We start from the raw sequence: 15,440 nt of genomic DNA on the forward strand, positions 1-15,440 counted from the left end.
AATGAATTCCACAAGCTGGTAACATTTGATAATGGATAATCATTAACTATAAGGTGTGTTGCATTTTTCATATAGCATAGCTCTTTTTCTTTCTTTTTCTGTAAGAAAAGGTGGGGAGGGGTTGACAGCAGAGAGGAAGACTTGATTGAATTTACACTATTTATAGACAGTTTGAAAAATCAGTTTGTCTTTAGTTACGGGTAGACATTTTGGGTTACACTGAGGTGGAGAAAACATCAAATATAGTAAATATTTGTCCATTATTACATCAATACTTTATAATAACATATTCTGGGGTATCCCTCTGTATATTAGTTTTTCATCCACAGTTGTTCCAAAGATGAAATTCATGAGCTTCCAGAACTCTGGAATGCAAGACAGGTAGCCTCAATGAAAATTAATCTAGTTATACATGAACAACATTCTGTACTGCCAAACTAGGTATTATATATCATTTATCTTCCTTGTAGAAGAGACTGCTGATTGGGAGAAGGAATTACAGCAAGAGCTTCAAGAGTATGAAGTGGTGACAGAATCAGAAAAACGTGATGATAACTGGGACAAAGAAATAGAGGAAATGCTGCAGGAAGAAAATTAACCATTTTCCTGAAATCACTGCAACCCATAAACAATTTCTGAAAACTGACATGAATATCTGCTTTCATACTTGCTTCCAAAATATCTTCAAGAGAGACACGAACTTAAAATCATTAAAATTCCATATAGGGATACAGCCGGCCTTGCTGTTCTTTGTATGAACAGTTTATGAACGTGATCACTCTTCTTAAAATATGATTGCAGGTGATATGTAATAATCAAAAGTGATAACATTGTCATGTGAAATTACTGGTATATTAATATGTTTAGTTTGTACTTTTCTTTAGTGGGCCAAGAAGTGCCACTAGGATGTACTAGAATATTTGTAAATCTAAGAAAATCTGAAGTTTTAGTCTACAGTCTTCTATGGTGAGGTAAAAATGGGATGTTGTGACTAACTTTATTCATGCAAGTACTGCACTTCACTATGTTTGCTTTTTAATCTCTGTATGATATTTATCTGTGTACCATTTATTAAGTTACTTGTAACCATTCACTTTCCTTTATACTTTACTTCCTAAGAGCATATGGCGCCAAAGAATTTACAGGAAATCTTATGAGAATAACTTCCTGATACCAGTTTGTTTTTTAAAAACATGTACTAATCCAGACGCTAAAAGAAGCACCGATTTATACTGATGGGGTACAAGTCACCTATCTTCTTATTTAACCATTTAAATGTTAACTCTTACTTGCCTTGATCTAACATGTTGTTTCTTTAAACCATCGTGTTACAGTATCTCCTTTCCCAACAGACAGAAAGGGTTTGATAGTCTTTTGTCTTCAAAGGATAACTAAATTTCATGTCACTGACAGAATTGCAAACACTTTAAAAGAGAAGAACTTAATTCTGTTTTCTGGATGAGAGCAAATTAAATACTTGTACAGTACTTATTCACTTTTTCTTTATTTTAAGTGATGAACTTAAATATGTAGACGAGTATTGTCTTGGTTTGGACTTCTTTATTAAATACTGTAGATATTTATAAAATTTACTTTTTTTAGCGTGAGTATTGGAATATGACTGATCATGGTTGGATACTTCCAACCTTCTGCAGATTTCCAAAATGTACTTTTCTTTCAGGGGGTTCTAATCATTAAATGTAATCAGCAAGAAAGTAGTTTCTTTTTAAGAACGGCGGTTCCAGATTCTTTCCTATTGCTAGGCACTTGTGTGTCAATTATGGTTTTTATCTTAAACTCAGTATCCTGTTTACATAAATAAGAAAATAATATTCAGTTTGTTGCCTACTTTGAAAGTAACTGTTGTACAAGAAGTCTTGTCTTTGGGGTATTATGCTGCCTTTTCTTAAACATTCATGCCACGAGTAACTCCAAAATTTTCTGATAGCTTACATTTTGTCATTAAGTTGTAAATTTTTAAGTGTCCTTTTAATGAAATCATAATACAGAGGTCTCTTATTTAACCTAGCAGTTTGTTTATTTTTTTCATGGATGTAGATACATTACAAAATGTGCATGCTCATGAATAATAGCAACTGTTTCCTCGAGTAGGCTGTGGGATTTGATTCATGGAGCCCTTCCCACATTGAAGACTGAGAGTAGAATATCCTACCACTAGTAATGGGGACCTGGCCTGGGCTTATCCTGTTAAGATTCCGCTGCTGCTATCAGAATGCTGGGCTCAGACTGATGTTATTTTTCGGTTGATGGGATCTCCTTAGCACTGTCTTTTCCAGGTGATCCTGCAGATCGTAGAGGAGACCTGATGACCCATATTTTCCAGTCCTGCCATTATGAAGATCTGACTCATATGGAGCACTCGACAGCTCCCCCGAAGATATTTCTGTTAATGGGAGGTAAGTTGACTGGAAATCTAAATTTGCAGAATGAGTAATGGGGAGCTTTTTGTGATCCGGATAGGGGGAGCAGTAGGTCTGAACTTGGGTTTGCAAGATGGTAAATAGTAAATGCAGAATGAAATCCAAGTTGAGGGAAATCAGAAAATGCAAGTGGCAGACTAGACTTAGAAGGAGAAGTAGAGGGACTTGGATGGAAGATGGCCAAAATTTCATGGGACATGAATAGTACCTTTTTTAAAAATTGTTTTAATTCTTATGTCAGAGTTCGAATGTTTTATTTATATTTATATAATACAGTTAACATAATTTCATTACATTTAATATTCTTATCTCAGAAGGTAAAAACTGTCACATATAGCCTTTCAGAGCGGTACAAACATAGGTAAACCATGCTGATAAATGGGAATGCAACAATTAAAATGCCATCAAAAACCTTGCATTTTCATAGATTCCAACCAAAAAAGTTGCATAAAAGGAGAAATGTGATTGCAAAATGTAAACTTTAAAGACTATGTTCCTTCATACATGTATGTGAGTTGAACTGGATGAAATTTTTTCAGCAAAAATTTTTCAGAGGTGAATAACTATTCATGAATTTTGGTTGAATTCAGCAAATCATTTTGGCCGGGAAAAAAATGAAAAAAAGTTTTGGAAGTATGACCAAAATATTAATGATTTGCTCAGCTCTACATCTGAGTAAGTAGTCTGACTGATTTCAGTAAGGTTATACACATCCATAAGTGTTTTCAGTCTGGGGCCTAAATTACTAACAACATAAATTAAAGTTATTTCAAAAAATGAGGAAGATAGTGACCTTTTAAATACAAAGAACCACATTAACATAACAAACTCACTAGAGGAAAACACTTTTCTTGAAGGGTAAATTACAAATCTAACATGAAAACTGAGTTGAGCCCAGAAATACAGTATGTACTGAATGCACTCACTAACCAGGCTGTAACATGAACAGGGCCCAGTATATTCCAAAATCCTGGAATCCACTCCTTCCTCTGCAAAACTGTTCCAAAATCTAATCATTCATTTTTAAAGTGTTTCTAGCCCTTGTGTGAAAAAAACATTTTCAAGGTGGTTTTTTTTGCAAAGCATAAATTGGTATAGTGTTTTTGTCCTAATATTAGCTCAGAGGTGTAAACTGCCCATTCATCTCAATGAGATGTTAATTCTTGAGACCTAGAAACAATTTCAATATCAGCATTAATTATATACTGATTATGTTAGCAGAAACAACCAGCTAATAGGAAAAAAAATTATCTGCCTCCCATTTCCTGTGTAGATTGCTCCTTGCGGGATTGGGGCCTGCAAGATTACTAGGAAGATAGTGAATACACAAAGTGCTGACTATGCAAAAAATGGTGTCAAATGCACAAAGTAAACAGGAAAAAAATAGAGAAATATTTTTGCTCTGAGATGGAAAGACAAATAACCACCCAGTTTAATAACAGTAATAAATAAATAAAAATTCAGTCAGAAATGGGATTAAGTTGACTGTGAGAGAACCAACAGCTAATTCAGGGGAGCTGGTCAGGCTTTTAGGTCCTCAAAGGTTCTGGATCTATGTTGCTTATTGAAAAAAATATGCCTCAATATCAGTTTTATAAATATTGTTTTAAAAATTATTAAACAAAATCAAGAAAGCATACAACCAAAGCCAAAGTATTGTTAATATTAAACTAAACTAAGAGGAAAGCAATACATCTATCAGATCAATAAATCAACAAATTAGTCTCAGTACTGGATTGGAATTAAATCTTCAAATTAAATCATCAGATTAATACAACAAATTATCCTTATGCATTCTAAGAAGGGATCTCGGGAGATAGCCTTATTTATAAGCTATGAATCTGTCACGGATTCTGTGATTTTACAAGACCTCTGTGACTTCTTGAAAATTCCAATAATTCAGCCCTGGGTGGCAGTGGAGCTTGATCTTCAGCCCCAGGCGGCGGAAGGCTCGGGCTTCTCAATAAATTCATGATTTATTGTTCATTGCCTGCGTCCTGTCCGTGACTTTTAATAAAAATACCCATGCCAAAAATACCCATGCCTTACTTATAAACCCTAATTTAAAGAATTTTACCCAAATTGAATCTATAACTTGGAGCTGGTTAAAGATTTTGCTACGGAAACAATTATTATTTAAAGTCTGAAACACAACCTCAGAGCCACTTTCCAATCTTCCATAGATTTCAGTCAGTTCTTGTGTGGTGGCTAACCCTTTCCTCACCTTCCTCCAACAGATATTATAAAATGGGCTTTAAAAGAACACCCTGATAAGCAGCAGTTCTACATCTTTTGTTTATCAGTTTACAGCTGACAACTTAAAGTTCCTTAGGGCTTTTAAATACTTATGGTACACGTTAATGAGTATACTTAAGAGACTATGTTTAGGGCTGTTGACATCAGGGGAACTTACTTTCTAGCCCTTTCCCTGTGTAGACACTACAGGTTTTAATATACACTATGCTTTCACACCCTAAAATTACAGAAGAAAAGGGCAGGCGTGTCTCTTGACTAATGAGAAGAAAGGACAAAAATAAAAAAAAGGGGGAAACGATGCTTAAGATAACAGGAGGTTTGCATGCTCTTTAGCACTCATAGGGTTCTGGGCTCTTGTAGAGCAGGAGCTGGAACTGCAAAGAGCCAGACAGTGTTGTTCCACTGGCATAGTAGTTCTTGCTAGTGGGCCTCCTTCAGGTGCAGGGAGAGACTGGTCAAAGGGTGGAATGCCCTAGTTGTTGATGTTGTGACTTCCTTTTCCCGAGGTGATCAGTCTTAAGGACACTGGAATATTAGTCTTCCCTCGGGTAGTTTGTTGACAAGAAAAGCAAAGCTTCTCAGGCCTTACTCTTGAATTATTATGGTTTGCAAGCTTTGCTCACTCCACCTTGCAGCGCCTCCCTCCCCAAGACCTTCAGACAAATCAGGTGTAAGGCTTGTTTTGGAACCATGCAGCTTGGTCCAATCAGGTTTAAATTAAGTCATCATTCACTAGTGTCAATTCAGAAAGGTCCCACTTGAGCCAGAAATTTTAAAATATCTGGTGTTTGCATACCACAGAGGACTATAATCTTGTTACCCTCCAAAAATGCAGAATGTAAGTCCACTTTTGAGGAATCTTGACATAGCTTTGTCTGGGTGAAATGATCGTCATGACATAGTTACCAATTTTTGGGAAGTTCAAACCAAAAACCTTATAAAAATAACATTGAAAAGATCCTAGCAACAACCAGCCACTCAACATTCATTCATCAGCAACATTAAAAATGAGCAGAACCAGCATTGTCATTCTTTTGACAAACAAGACAATTTACAGTAATGTTTATATTTAGCAACTGGGACATAAATCAAACAGCTTATCCCTTCTGGATTTTTCACTCAGTAGAGAAGTTACTTTAAAACCTACTGAGGTGATACCTTTAAGAAATAAAAATAATTAACATTTAGATAAGGTCTGTATTTCCATAGGCACTGTTTCTCTCACAATTTTTCTCCCTTTTGCACCACTTCAATTTTAATACAGGTTCACCTTTAAGGTTCACTTAATCCATAATTCATGCTCCTCCTCTATTTTACTGATACATTACAGGCAATGTAGCATGTAAGATATTCTTTAAAGGCCTTTTGTATGCTGGGATGAATTAAAGGACAAAAAGGAAACTTTAAATCTGAATTAATTACTTTTGTGAATTTATCAAAGCTTAATATTTGTATTGATGTATATAAATTCTATTTGTTTAGAAATATGCTTACATATGAATACTCTTACCATCTAAAATGCACCCGCATACTTCCACTATTCAGTTGTTCCTATGTGATTATAACAGTGGGAGAGATTTCCAAGGGCTCAAATGCCAGTTGCGTGCCCAACTCTCATGCAAAGTTATTGCTTCTCACTATAAAGTACTACAAGTTGTTTTTATAATTAAAAAAACATATTTTCTTGGAGTACATAAACTAACAAAAAGATCTTTATCTGACTGAAATCTGATATACAAGGTCTCTGCCCACCGGCAAAAAAAAAAAAATCTGGTAATATTGTAAAATCTGCTTAGTTGATTTTAACCTGGAAGACTGACGCAAAAGTTGTTTTGGATTCTCCTCTATATTTTTATGGAACCTCCAACACCTTTCATTTAAAAGGATCAAAGTGCCAAGTCGCTAGTGTATAGTATATCTAGCTGGTTACGTTTGGTAGGAGGAAAAGCACTAAGGCTCTGATTTTTTTAAACAAATGTATATAAGTAGACACCTCCACCCATGCAGACCTTCACTGACTTCAGTGGAGTACTGTGTTGGCTCAAGAGTCTACCTCCATGCAACCCTTTGCAGGACTGAGGCTTGGGATATTAAACTTCAAAAATTACTAATTCCATTGAGCATTAATTCATATAGATGTAAAGTGTACTGCACTATATTTTATATGTACAACCTGGGACAACACTCTGATAAGGTGTAAGAGCTTCAAAAATTGGACCTGGTTTTAACTTTAACAGGAACATCAATGATGGGTATACTATCTGAACTGATATTTACAATATATAGCATAGGGAGTGGCCAGCCAATAACTGTGGTACAATAGCTGTACTCCCAGTAAGTGAACAGTAATAATGATTACCCAGTAGTGGGTGATATTTTGGTCATGAAACATTTAGTTTTAAACACAAATGACTTTTCTGTTAAAGATATAAAACATGAGTTCAAATTTTTTAAACTAATTGGTAAAAATGTATAAAACTATTTTGAATTAAGGCTATCACCATATGATGAGCTAATTGTTGCTACATTTTCTTTGACTTTTATTAGAAGATTGAGATACACGTAACTAACTTCTTTAAAATAACTACACAGAAGGCAAGACTAATGCAATTTTTGTAAAATAATGGAAATTAAAACGTAGTGCTATGTAACTGCTTATAATCTTTGCAGTGTAGCCCAAGATTTATTGGTCTTTGCTTTTCATATATATTCAGAAATCATCATACGTGCTCATTGTTAGCTTTAACTGAACACAGTTGCAAATGGAGGAGCAACTAAGAAAAATATCCTCTTTAAATATATTATTGTCATTTTTAATTCAGAGAGACTGTGTGTAGAAACTCTTTTGAAAAAATAATCCCCTGCTTCATCTCATGAAGTTATTGAAGAGATTGTGACAACACTGAGGTAGGCAGAGGAAAATTAGAAACGGGTGAGCTGCTTTCTGTACATGCATTAATCAGCACTGATACAAACTAAACTTCCAAACAATTAAAGTACAGGCTGTAAATAAATATATTAATTTTAACAGAAAATGAGCACGAAAGATAAACCGTGGAATTGAGGAAATTTAATTAAGATTTAAAACAAACACTGAAAAATCAGGCTTCCTGCAACTAGTTTGCAAATAATTATGGTTACACCATTAACTCTGTCCACTCTATGTTGCCTTTAGAGATGGGAGAAAGCCATGTGAAAGAATGTCTTCCTTGTTGTGATGATCACTATCTGAACAGCTGGCTGCATGATGCAATTTGGTAGATCTTTCAGTAGAGGGAAAAACAACTTGTTTTATCTGGCACAAAAATAACTTATTTTAAACATTCACATTTACTAATCTGGGGTTTTACGGGATCATGGAGTATCTCCCCAATGAGTCTTTGCACTTTTTTTGAGGGGCCATGTTTAACTCTTTCCCCTCAATAGTATCTTATTTCTGTTTTAGATAAAGTATTCCTCACAAAGTAGGGGGAAGCAGAAAAAAAGATACAATTTAATCAATGGGTTATATACAAAATTAGAGGAAATATCTTGACGTAAGCTTAAAATAAGTTACTTTAAGAATCAACCTTGTGTGAGCGTGTGGATGCATGTCCCAAACCAAACCTCAGTAGTCATACATTGTCCCCAGCTGAACTCTTAAATCAGGGTTCTCTTACTCCAAAACTCAGTTTTTACAGCTAGATAAGTTTCCTATCTTGATTTTTATTTGCTCCCTGAAAAGAGCAACTGAGCCTAATTTATTTAACATTCCATCCGTTAGACAAACCTGAGATTTTCCTTTCTTTTAATGCAAATGATTGTCCTCACCTGAACTGATTCTTATCCACCCACACTTCTTTATCTTCTTACCCGTAGGAAATGTTTGGAAACTTGCATCTGATGAGTTTTCTTATGCTGGCCACATGTCAATTCATAACTGACACACCTACCATTTAAATTTCAAACAGCAGTTTTGTTGTAAAATCATAACCGGCATCCAGCCTATATGAGGTATAACAAGACTTTCAGGTCCATCAAATATAGTTGCAGATGTTAAGCATTATTTATTATTAGGAGTGGGGGAGAAGACCCTGTTATATATACATTTGGAGTGGATGTGGAAAAAACTGATTTGCCTCTTGCTGGAATATGGAGTCTAAGTAATACTAGAAAAGTGAATATGAGAGAGCTGGCTATCAGCTATATAGTGTGGTGAAGCGCTAGTGCAAAGCCTTAATAATATTGGAACTGGATCAGATTCCTGGTCCATCTAATCCAACATCCTGTCCCCAACAGTGGCCAGCTCTTTGGAAGAAGATACAATAAAAATCTTACATTAGGCAGATGTGGGATAATCTGCTCCCCAGATTAGGTGTCTCCTTAATCACTAATAGTTAGAGATTGATTTAAACCCTGAAGCATGAGGTTTAACAGTTCTTCCAAAATTTGTTAGCATTAACATATTATCACTCTGGATATTCTTGTCCATAAAAATGTTCAATCCCATTTTGAATCCTGTTTGTGACCTCAGCAACATCCTGTGACAAGTTTCATAGTTTAATTATGCATTTTGCAAAAAAAATTTCCTGTTATTGGTTTTGTATTTACCATCTTTTAATTTAAATGAATACTCCCTTGTTCTTATCAAACACAAGGAACCAGAAGCTCCCAATCTGCCTTCTCTGTATCATTTTATACACTTGTATCATATCCCTCTAATTTATCGGGTTTCTAAGCTAACTGATCCCAGTCTTCTACTCTTCATAGGAGAGTTTTCCCATGCCCCTAATCATTTGCATAACCCTTCTCTAAACTGCATCTAATTCTGCAATATCTTTTTTGAAATGGGATGACCAATATTGCTGCCAGTACTCTGGGGGAGGCCATACAATTGCTTTAGATAATCATATAGTGTGTTCTGCATCCCATCCCATTCCTTATGTATTCTAACATCTTGTTTGCTTTTCTGATTACAGCTTCCCAATGTGTTCATTGAACTGTCCACAAAGACATCAGGTCACTTTCTTGAGTGGATAGTTAATTTAGAACGCTGTAAAGTGTCTTGAGTAGTATAAATTTTCCCTTCAATGTGCATTTACTTTGCATGTACTTGAGTGGTCAATATGTGGAAGATAATATATAATATAATAATAATTAATAGAGATATCCCATCTCCTAGAACTGGAAGGAACCTTGAAAGGTCATCGAGTCCAGCCCCCTGCCTTCACTAGCAGGACCAAGTACTGATTTTGCCCCAGATCCCCAAATGGCCCCCTCAAGGATTGAACTCACAACCCTGGGTTTAGCAGGCCAATGCTCAAACCACTGAGCTATCCCTCCCCCCTCATATGAGAAGTTATGATCTCTGGCTGTGCCATGTGGCCAATAGAGGGTCTGATCTTCAGCTAGAGAAGGAGTCACACATCATTTTCTTTGGAATGAAGGATGTCTGTGGCTTTTAGATAAAAGTGAGGTCAGAGATGGTGATCACAAAAGGACAAAACTAAGATTGGTGTTAAGCCTTAACTAAGTATTTCCAGACTGCCTTGCAATTAGGTTATATGTAAAAGAAATATTATCTAGCTTTCAAATGGTTGTTTTCTTGAATTTTTTCATATCTTGTTTTAAATACAACCATAGCACTCTGAATGATGTGTGAAAACTTACTGAAGCAACTCCATTTACATCAAGTTGTGCAGGAATCCCAGCCCCAATAATCTCTCTGCTTTGTGGCTCTTAGAAGATGTGCAGGGTTGTTTTTCTTGTAACAAGTAATGATTTCCATGGGATTTGATGGGTATCCTGTGCTTTGAAAATCAGACCATTAATGTAGGTGCCTAAATATGGAATTAGGAAATCATGCTTTAAATACTTCTTTTTAATTGGCTATTGTTTCTACTAATTAAAACCTCACACTAGACATTTTAGCAGAATTAAAATGCACACAAGGAACGAGAAAGTGCACATTATACGATGCTATTAAAACAAACCATCGTGAGAGAACATTCTTTTATTTTGAAGCAAGACTCCTGTTGATTTCCTCCAGTATTCAATCTTTATCTATTCCTGTTGTAATTTTGCATTGCAGAACTTGGCTTAGATCTGAGAGCTACACAACTCCTGGGGGAGATAAGTTTTCAGAGAACACCTCTACCTAATGCTGCAGCCAAGAATATCTAGTTTTAGATTTAGTTCATTTTTTATTCTTCACTGAAACAGTAACCTTTGAAAATCATTAAGCTTTAACTAACTTGGACAGTTCAGCATTTCTGTTAATCTGTGACAGACTCTCTCTTTTTCAATGACACTTCTTACCAGTGGAAAGCAAAAGTGTCTGAGAAACTGGTGTAGGTTGGAAAAAATAAATAAGGCATGCCTCAAAACTTAAGAAATGCATAAGAGGTTATGGAGACTTTCACCTTTAAATCAGTTATATGAATTGAATAGATAGCGACTGAAAGTTCTTACATCATTCTTCCCTTCCCAACAACCCTTTTGGACCCAAGTTAAGTGAAATGGTGGTTTGTCTAGTGCCAAATTGACTAGTCCTAGTCTATTGTTACATAACCCATCATCCAATGGCCACCTTACCGGAAGTTTGTGATTGCACATTATCATTCAGGTATAATTTGCAAATGCAAATTTGCATTTATACTGCATGTGCTCAGATCTACTCACATAAATGGCATTTCAGTTTCCATTATTGTCAATAAGGCTGTTTGCAGGCACGCTCATGTTTAAAGGAAAATAGCTTACAAAAAGAGTGGAATGGGAGGTAAAAGAATAGCTTTTCCTGCTGGAGATATTTCAAGTGAAATATTTATGGTAGTTTTTTCATCCTAGTTCAAATTTGTACACTTCAGAGAACTATGAAATGTGGCATGGCAGGTAGGTGGCCTTTGCACATGAGGCCTACGGGATCCAATGGTGCAATGGGTTAGCACACAGTACTTATAGAAGAGTGCTGCATGGAGTCATGCTGAGGTTGTGAGTTCAAGCCTCACCTGGAGCATCCACTTTCTTTAAGCAAATGGCTTCTGCCATTCATCTTGGGGGTTGGACTAGATGACCTCCTGAGGTCCCTACCAACCCTGATATTCTATGACTGTGGAAATTGATGGTACCTGTTCTCATTATCAACAAGGAGTCTGGTGGCACCTTAAAGACTAACAGATTTATTTGGGCATAAGCTTTCGTGAGTAAAAACCTCACTTCTTCGGATGCATTGAGTGAAAGTTACAGATGCAGGCATTATATACTGACACATGGAGAGCAGGGAGTTACTTCGCAAGTGGAGAACCAGTGTTGACAGAACCAATTCAATCAGGGTGGATGTAGTCCACTCCCAATAATAGATGAGGAGGTGTCAATTCCAGGAGAGGAAAAGCTGCTTCTGTAATGAGCCAGCCACTCCCAGTCCCTATTCAAGCCCAGATTAATGGTGTTGAATTTGCAAATGAATTTTAGTTCTGCTGTTTCTCTTTGAAGTCTGTTTCTGAAGTTTTTTTGTTCAATGATAGTGACTTTTAAATCTGTAATAGAATGACCAGGGAGATTGAAGTGTTCACTTACTGGCTTATGTATGTTACCATTCCTGATGTCTGATTTGTGTCCATTTATTCTTTTGTGGAGGGACTGTCCGGTTTGGCCAATGTACATGGCAGAGGGGCATTGCTGGCACATGATGGCATATATAACATTAGTGGATGTGCAGGTGAATGAGCCCTTGATGGTGTGGCTGATGTGGTTGGGTCCTCTGATGGTGTCGCCAGAGTAGATATGGGGACAGAGTAGGCAACGAGGTTTGCTACAGGGATTGGTTCCTGGGTTGGTGTTTCTGTGGTGTGGTGTGTAGTTGCTGGTGAGTATTTGCTTCAGGTTGGGGGGTTGTCTGTAAGCGAGGACTGGCCTGTCTCCCAAGGTCTGAGAGAGTGAGGGATCATTTTCCAGGATAGCTTGTAGATCGTGGATAATGCGCTGGAGAGGTTTTAGCTGGGGGCTGTATGTGATGGCCAGTGGTGTTCTGTTATTGTCCTTGTTGGGCCTGTTCTGTAGTAGGTGATTTCTGGGTACCCGTCTTGCTCTGTCAATCTGTTTCCTCACTTCCCCAGGTGAGTATTGTAGTTTTACGAATGCTTGATAAAGATCTTGTAGGTGTTTGTCTCTGTCTGAGGGGTTGGAGCAAATTCGGTTGTATCTTAGGGCTTGGCTGTAGACAATGGATTGTGTGATGTGTCTTGGATGGAAGCTGGAGGCATGTAGGTACGTATAGCGGTCAGTAGGTTTCCGGTATAGGGTGGTGTTTATGTGGCCATCACTTATTTGCACTGTAGTGTCCAGGAAGTGGATCTCTTGTGTGGACTGGTCCAGGCTGAGGTTGATGGTGGGGTGGAAACTGTTGAAGTCCAGGTGGAATTCTTCAAGGGCCTCCTTTCCGTGGGTCCATATGATGAAGATGTCATCAATGTAGCGCAAGTAGAGGAGGGGCACTAGGGAACGAGAGCTGAGGAAGTGTTGTTCTAAGTCAGCCATAAAAATGTTGGCATACTGTGGGGCCATGCGGGTACCCATAGCAGTGCCACTGACTTGAAGGTATAAGTTGTCCCCAAATCTGAAGTGGTTGTGGGTGAGGACAAAGTCACAAAGCTCAGCCACCAGGCTTGCTGTGGCCTCATCAGGGATACTGTTCCTGACAGCTTGTAGTCCATCCTCATGTGGAATATTGGTGTAAAGTGCTTCTACATCCATGGTGGCCAGGATGGTGTTTTCAGGAAGAACACCAATGCATTGTAGTTTCCTCAGGAAGTCGGTGGTGTCTCAAAGATAGCTGGGAGTGCTGGTAGCGTAGGATCTGAGGAGAGAGTCCAAATAGCCAGATAATCCTGCTGTAAGAGTGCCAATGCCTGAGATGATGGGGCGTCCAGGGTTTCCAGGTTTATGGATCTTGGGTAGCAGATAGAATACCCCTAGTCGAGGTTCTGGGGGTGTGTCCATGTAGATTTGTTCCCGTACTGTAGCTGGGAATTTCTTGAGCAGATGATGTAGTTTCTTTTGCTATTCCTCAGTGGGATCAGAGGATAGTGGCCTGTAGAATGTGGTCTTGGAGAGTTGCCTGGCAGCCTCTTGTTCATAATCCGACCTGTTCATTATGACTACAGCACCTCCTTTGTCAGCCCCTTTGATGATAATGTCAGAGTTGTTTCTGAGACTATGGATGGCATTGCGTTCTGTACGGCTGAGGTTATGGGACAAGTGATGTTGTTTGTCCACAATTTCAGCCTGTGCATGTCTGCGGAAGCACTCTATGTAGAGGTCCAGTCTGTCATTTCGACCATCAGGAGGAGTCCACGCAGAGTAGTTCTTCTTGTAGTGTTGGTAGGAGGGTTCCTGTGGGTCAGTGCACTGTTCAGTGGTGCGTTGAAAATATTCCTTGAGTCGGAGACGAAGAACTCTGCGTGGACGCCGCAGGGTGGGGGCGAGCTCCTCACACAGTCCCATGAAAGTGGCTTTTCTCATCCGAAAGTTCTGCAGCCACTGCTCGTCATCCCAGACTTCCATGACTATGTGATCCCACCACTCGGTGCTTGTTTCCTGAGCCCAAAAGTAGCGTTCCACGGTGCTGAGCATGTCCGTGAATGCCACAAGCAATTTCGTGTCGTACGCGTTACACGGCTCGATAGCATCGTCGAACTCCTCACCCTCACTTTGGATCTTAAGGAATAGTTCGACAGCCAAACATGACGTGCTGGCGAGAGTCGTCAGCATACGCCTCAGCAGTTCGGACTCCATTTCCCACAGACAGATCGCGCTGCACAGAAACCGTTGAAAGATGGCGCCAAAGGTGGACGGAAACAAAGGGATTTCTGGGATGCAAAGTGATGCATCACAGGGCATTGGGATAGGACCCAGAATCCCCCGCACCCACGCCCCCTTCCCACAACCCACGGGCGCCAGAATGGGAAAAGGTGCTCTGTGGGATAGCTGCCCATAATGCACCGCTCCCAATAGCGCTGCAATTGCCGCAAATGTGGCCACGACAGTGTGCTGGGCAGCTGTCAGTGTGGACGGACTGCAGCGCTTTCCTTCCTCAGCTGCACGAAGTCAGGTTTAACTCACAGCGCTGTACAACTGCAAGTGTAGCTAAGGCCAGAGTCAAAGTTGTAGCGGTTCACATATGCTTCTGTTAATCTAGGCACCATCATGCGATGCGGGGTATACCAATGGTGGTCCTCTACCGACAAACCTGCTTCTGTTGCGGTCAGCTGTGGCTATAGGCTGGATTATGGCACTACAGCTATACCCGCATCATTCACCACTGGCCTAAATCTCTGCATTGTAGTTTTAATTAAAGTTTTGCCACTCCGCCCGTCGGGGCACCTGCAGCTTCTCCTCCCTGTCTAGCACTCAGTGCGCACCAAGAAAAGTAGTGTTACTGCTGCTCGGCCAGGCGGCCACGTACCCTGGGCGCAGCCGCTTCTCTGGCCTTGGGCGCCGCCTGGGGAAGCCCTCACACGCTGTTGGGCAAAGATTCCCCCTCCCCGGCCGACCTGTGCCTATAAGGTTCCATAGCGTCCCCTGCGCAGTCACCTCAAGCGCTGCGGGTTCGCGGGCCGGTATCACGGCACAGAGCCCCACGGAGCCTCCGCCTGAGCGCCCGCCGCTCTCCCACCCCTTCGTCGCGGCGTTGCCATAGCGCTGCGGACCCCGCCGCGCGGGGCCGCATCTCGCGCACCAGGAAGTTCTCCCGCCAGAGTCGCATGG

General features: G+C 39.4%; 1 protein-coding gene across 1 annotated transcript in view; it reads left to right on the forward strand.

Moving 5' to 3' along the window:
- LOC112103826 (synapse-associated protein 1) overlaps nucleotides 1–2,003 on the forward strand; it is a 28,596-nt gene extending 26,593 nt beyond the window's left edge. Inside the window, exon 9 of the mRNA XM_024195778.3 lies at nucleotides 471–2,003. Within this exon, the coding sequence (XP_024051546.1) occupies nucleotides 471–598 (128 nt within the window). The 3' untranslated portion in view covers nucleotides 599–2,003. The remainder of the gene's footprint in view (nucleotides 1–470) is intronic.
- Nucleotides 2,004–15,440: the final 13,437 nt, after the last annotated feature.

Source organism: Terrapene carolina, unplaced genomic scaffold, assembly GCF_002925995.2.
Source record: "Terrapene carolina triunguis isolate 2854851 unplaced genomic scaffold, T_m_triunguis-2.0 Scaffold22, whole genome shotgun sequence".
In the NCBI taxonomy this organism is placed as follows: domain Eukaryota; kingdom Metazoa; phylum Chordata; order Testudines; family Emydidae; genus Terrapene; species Terrapene triunguis.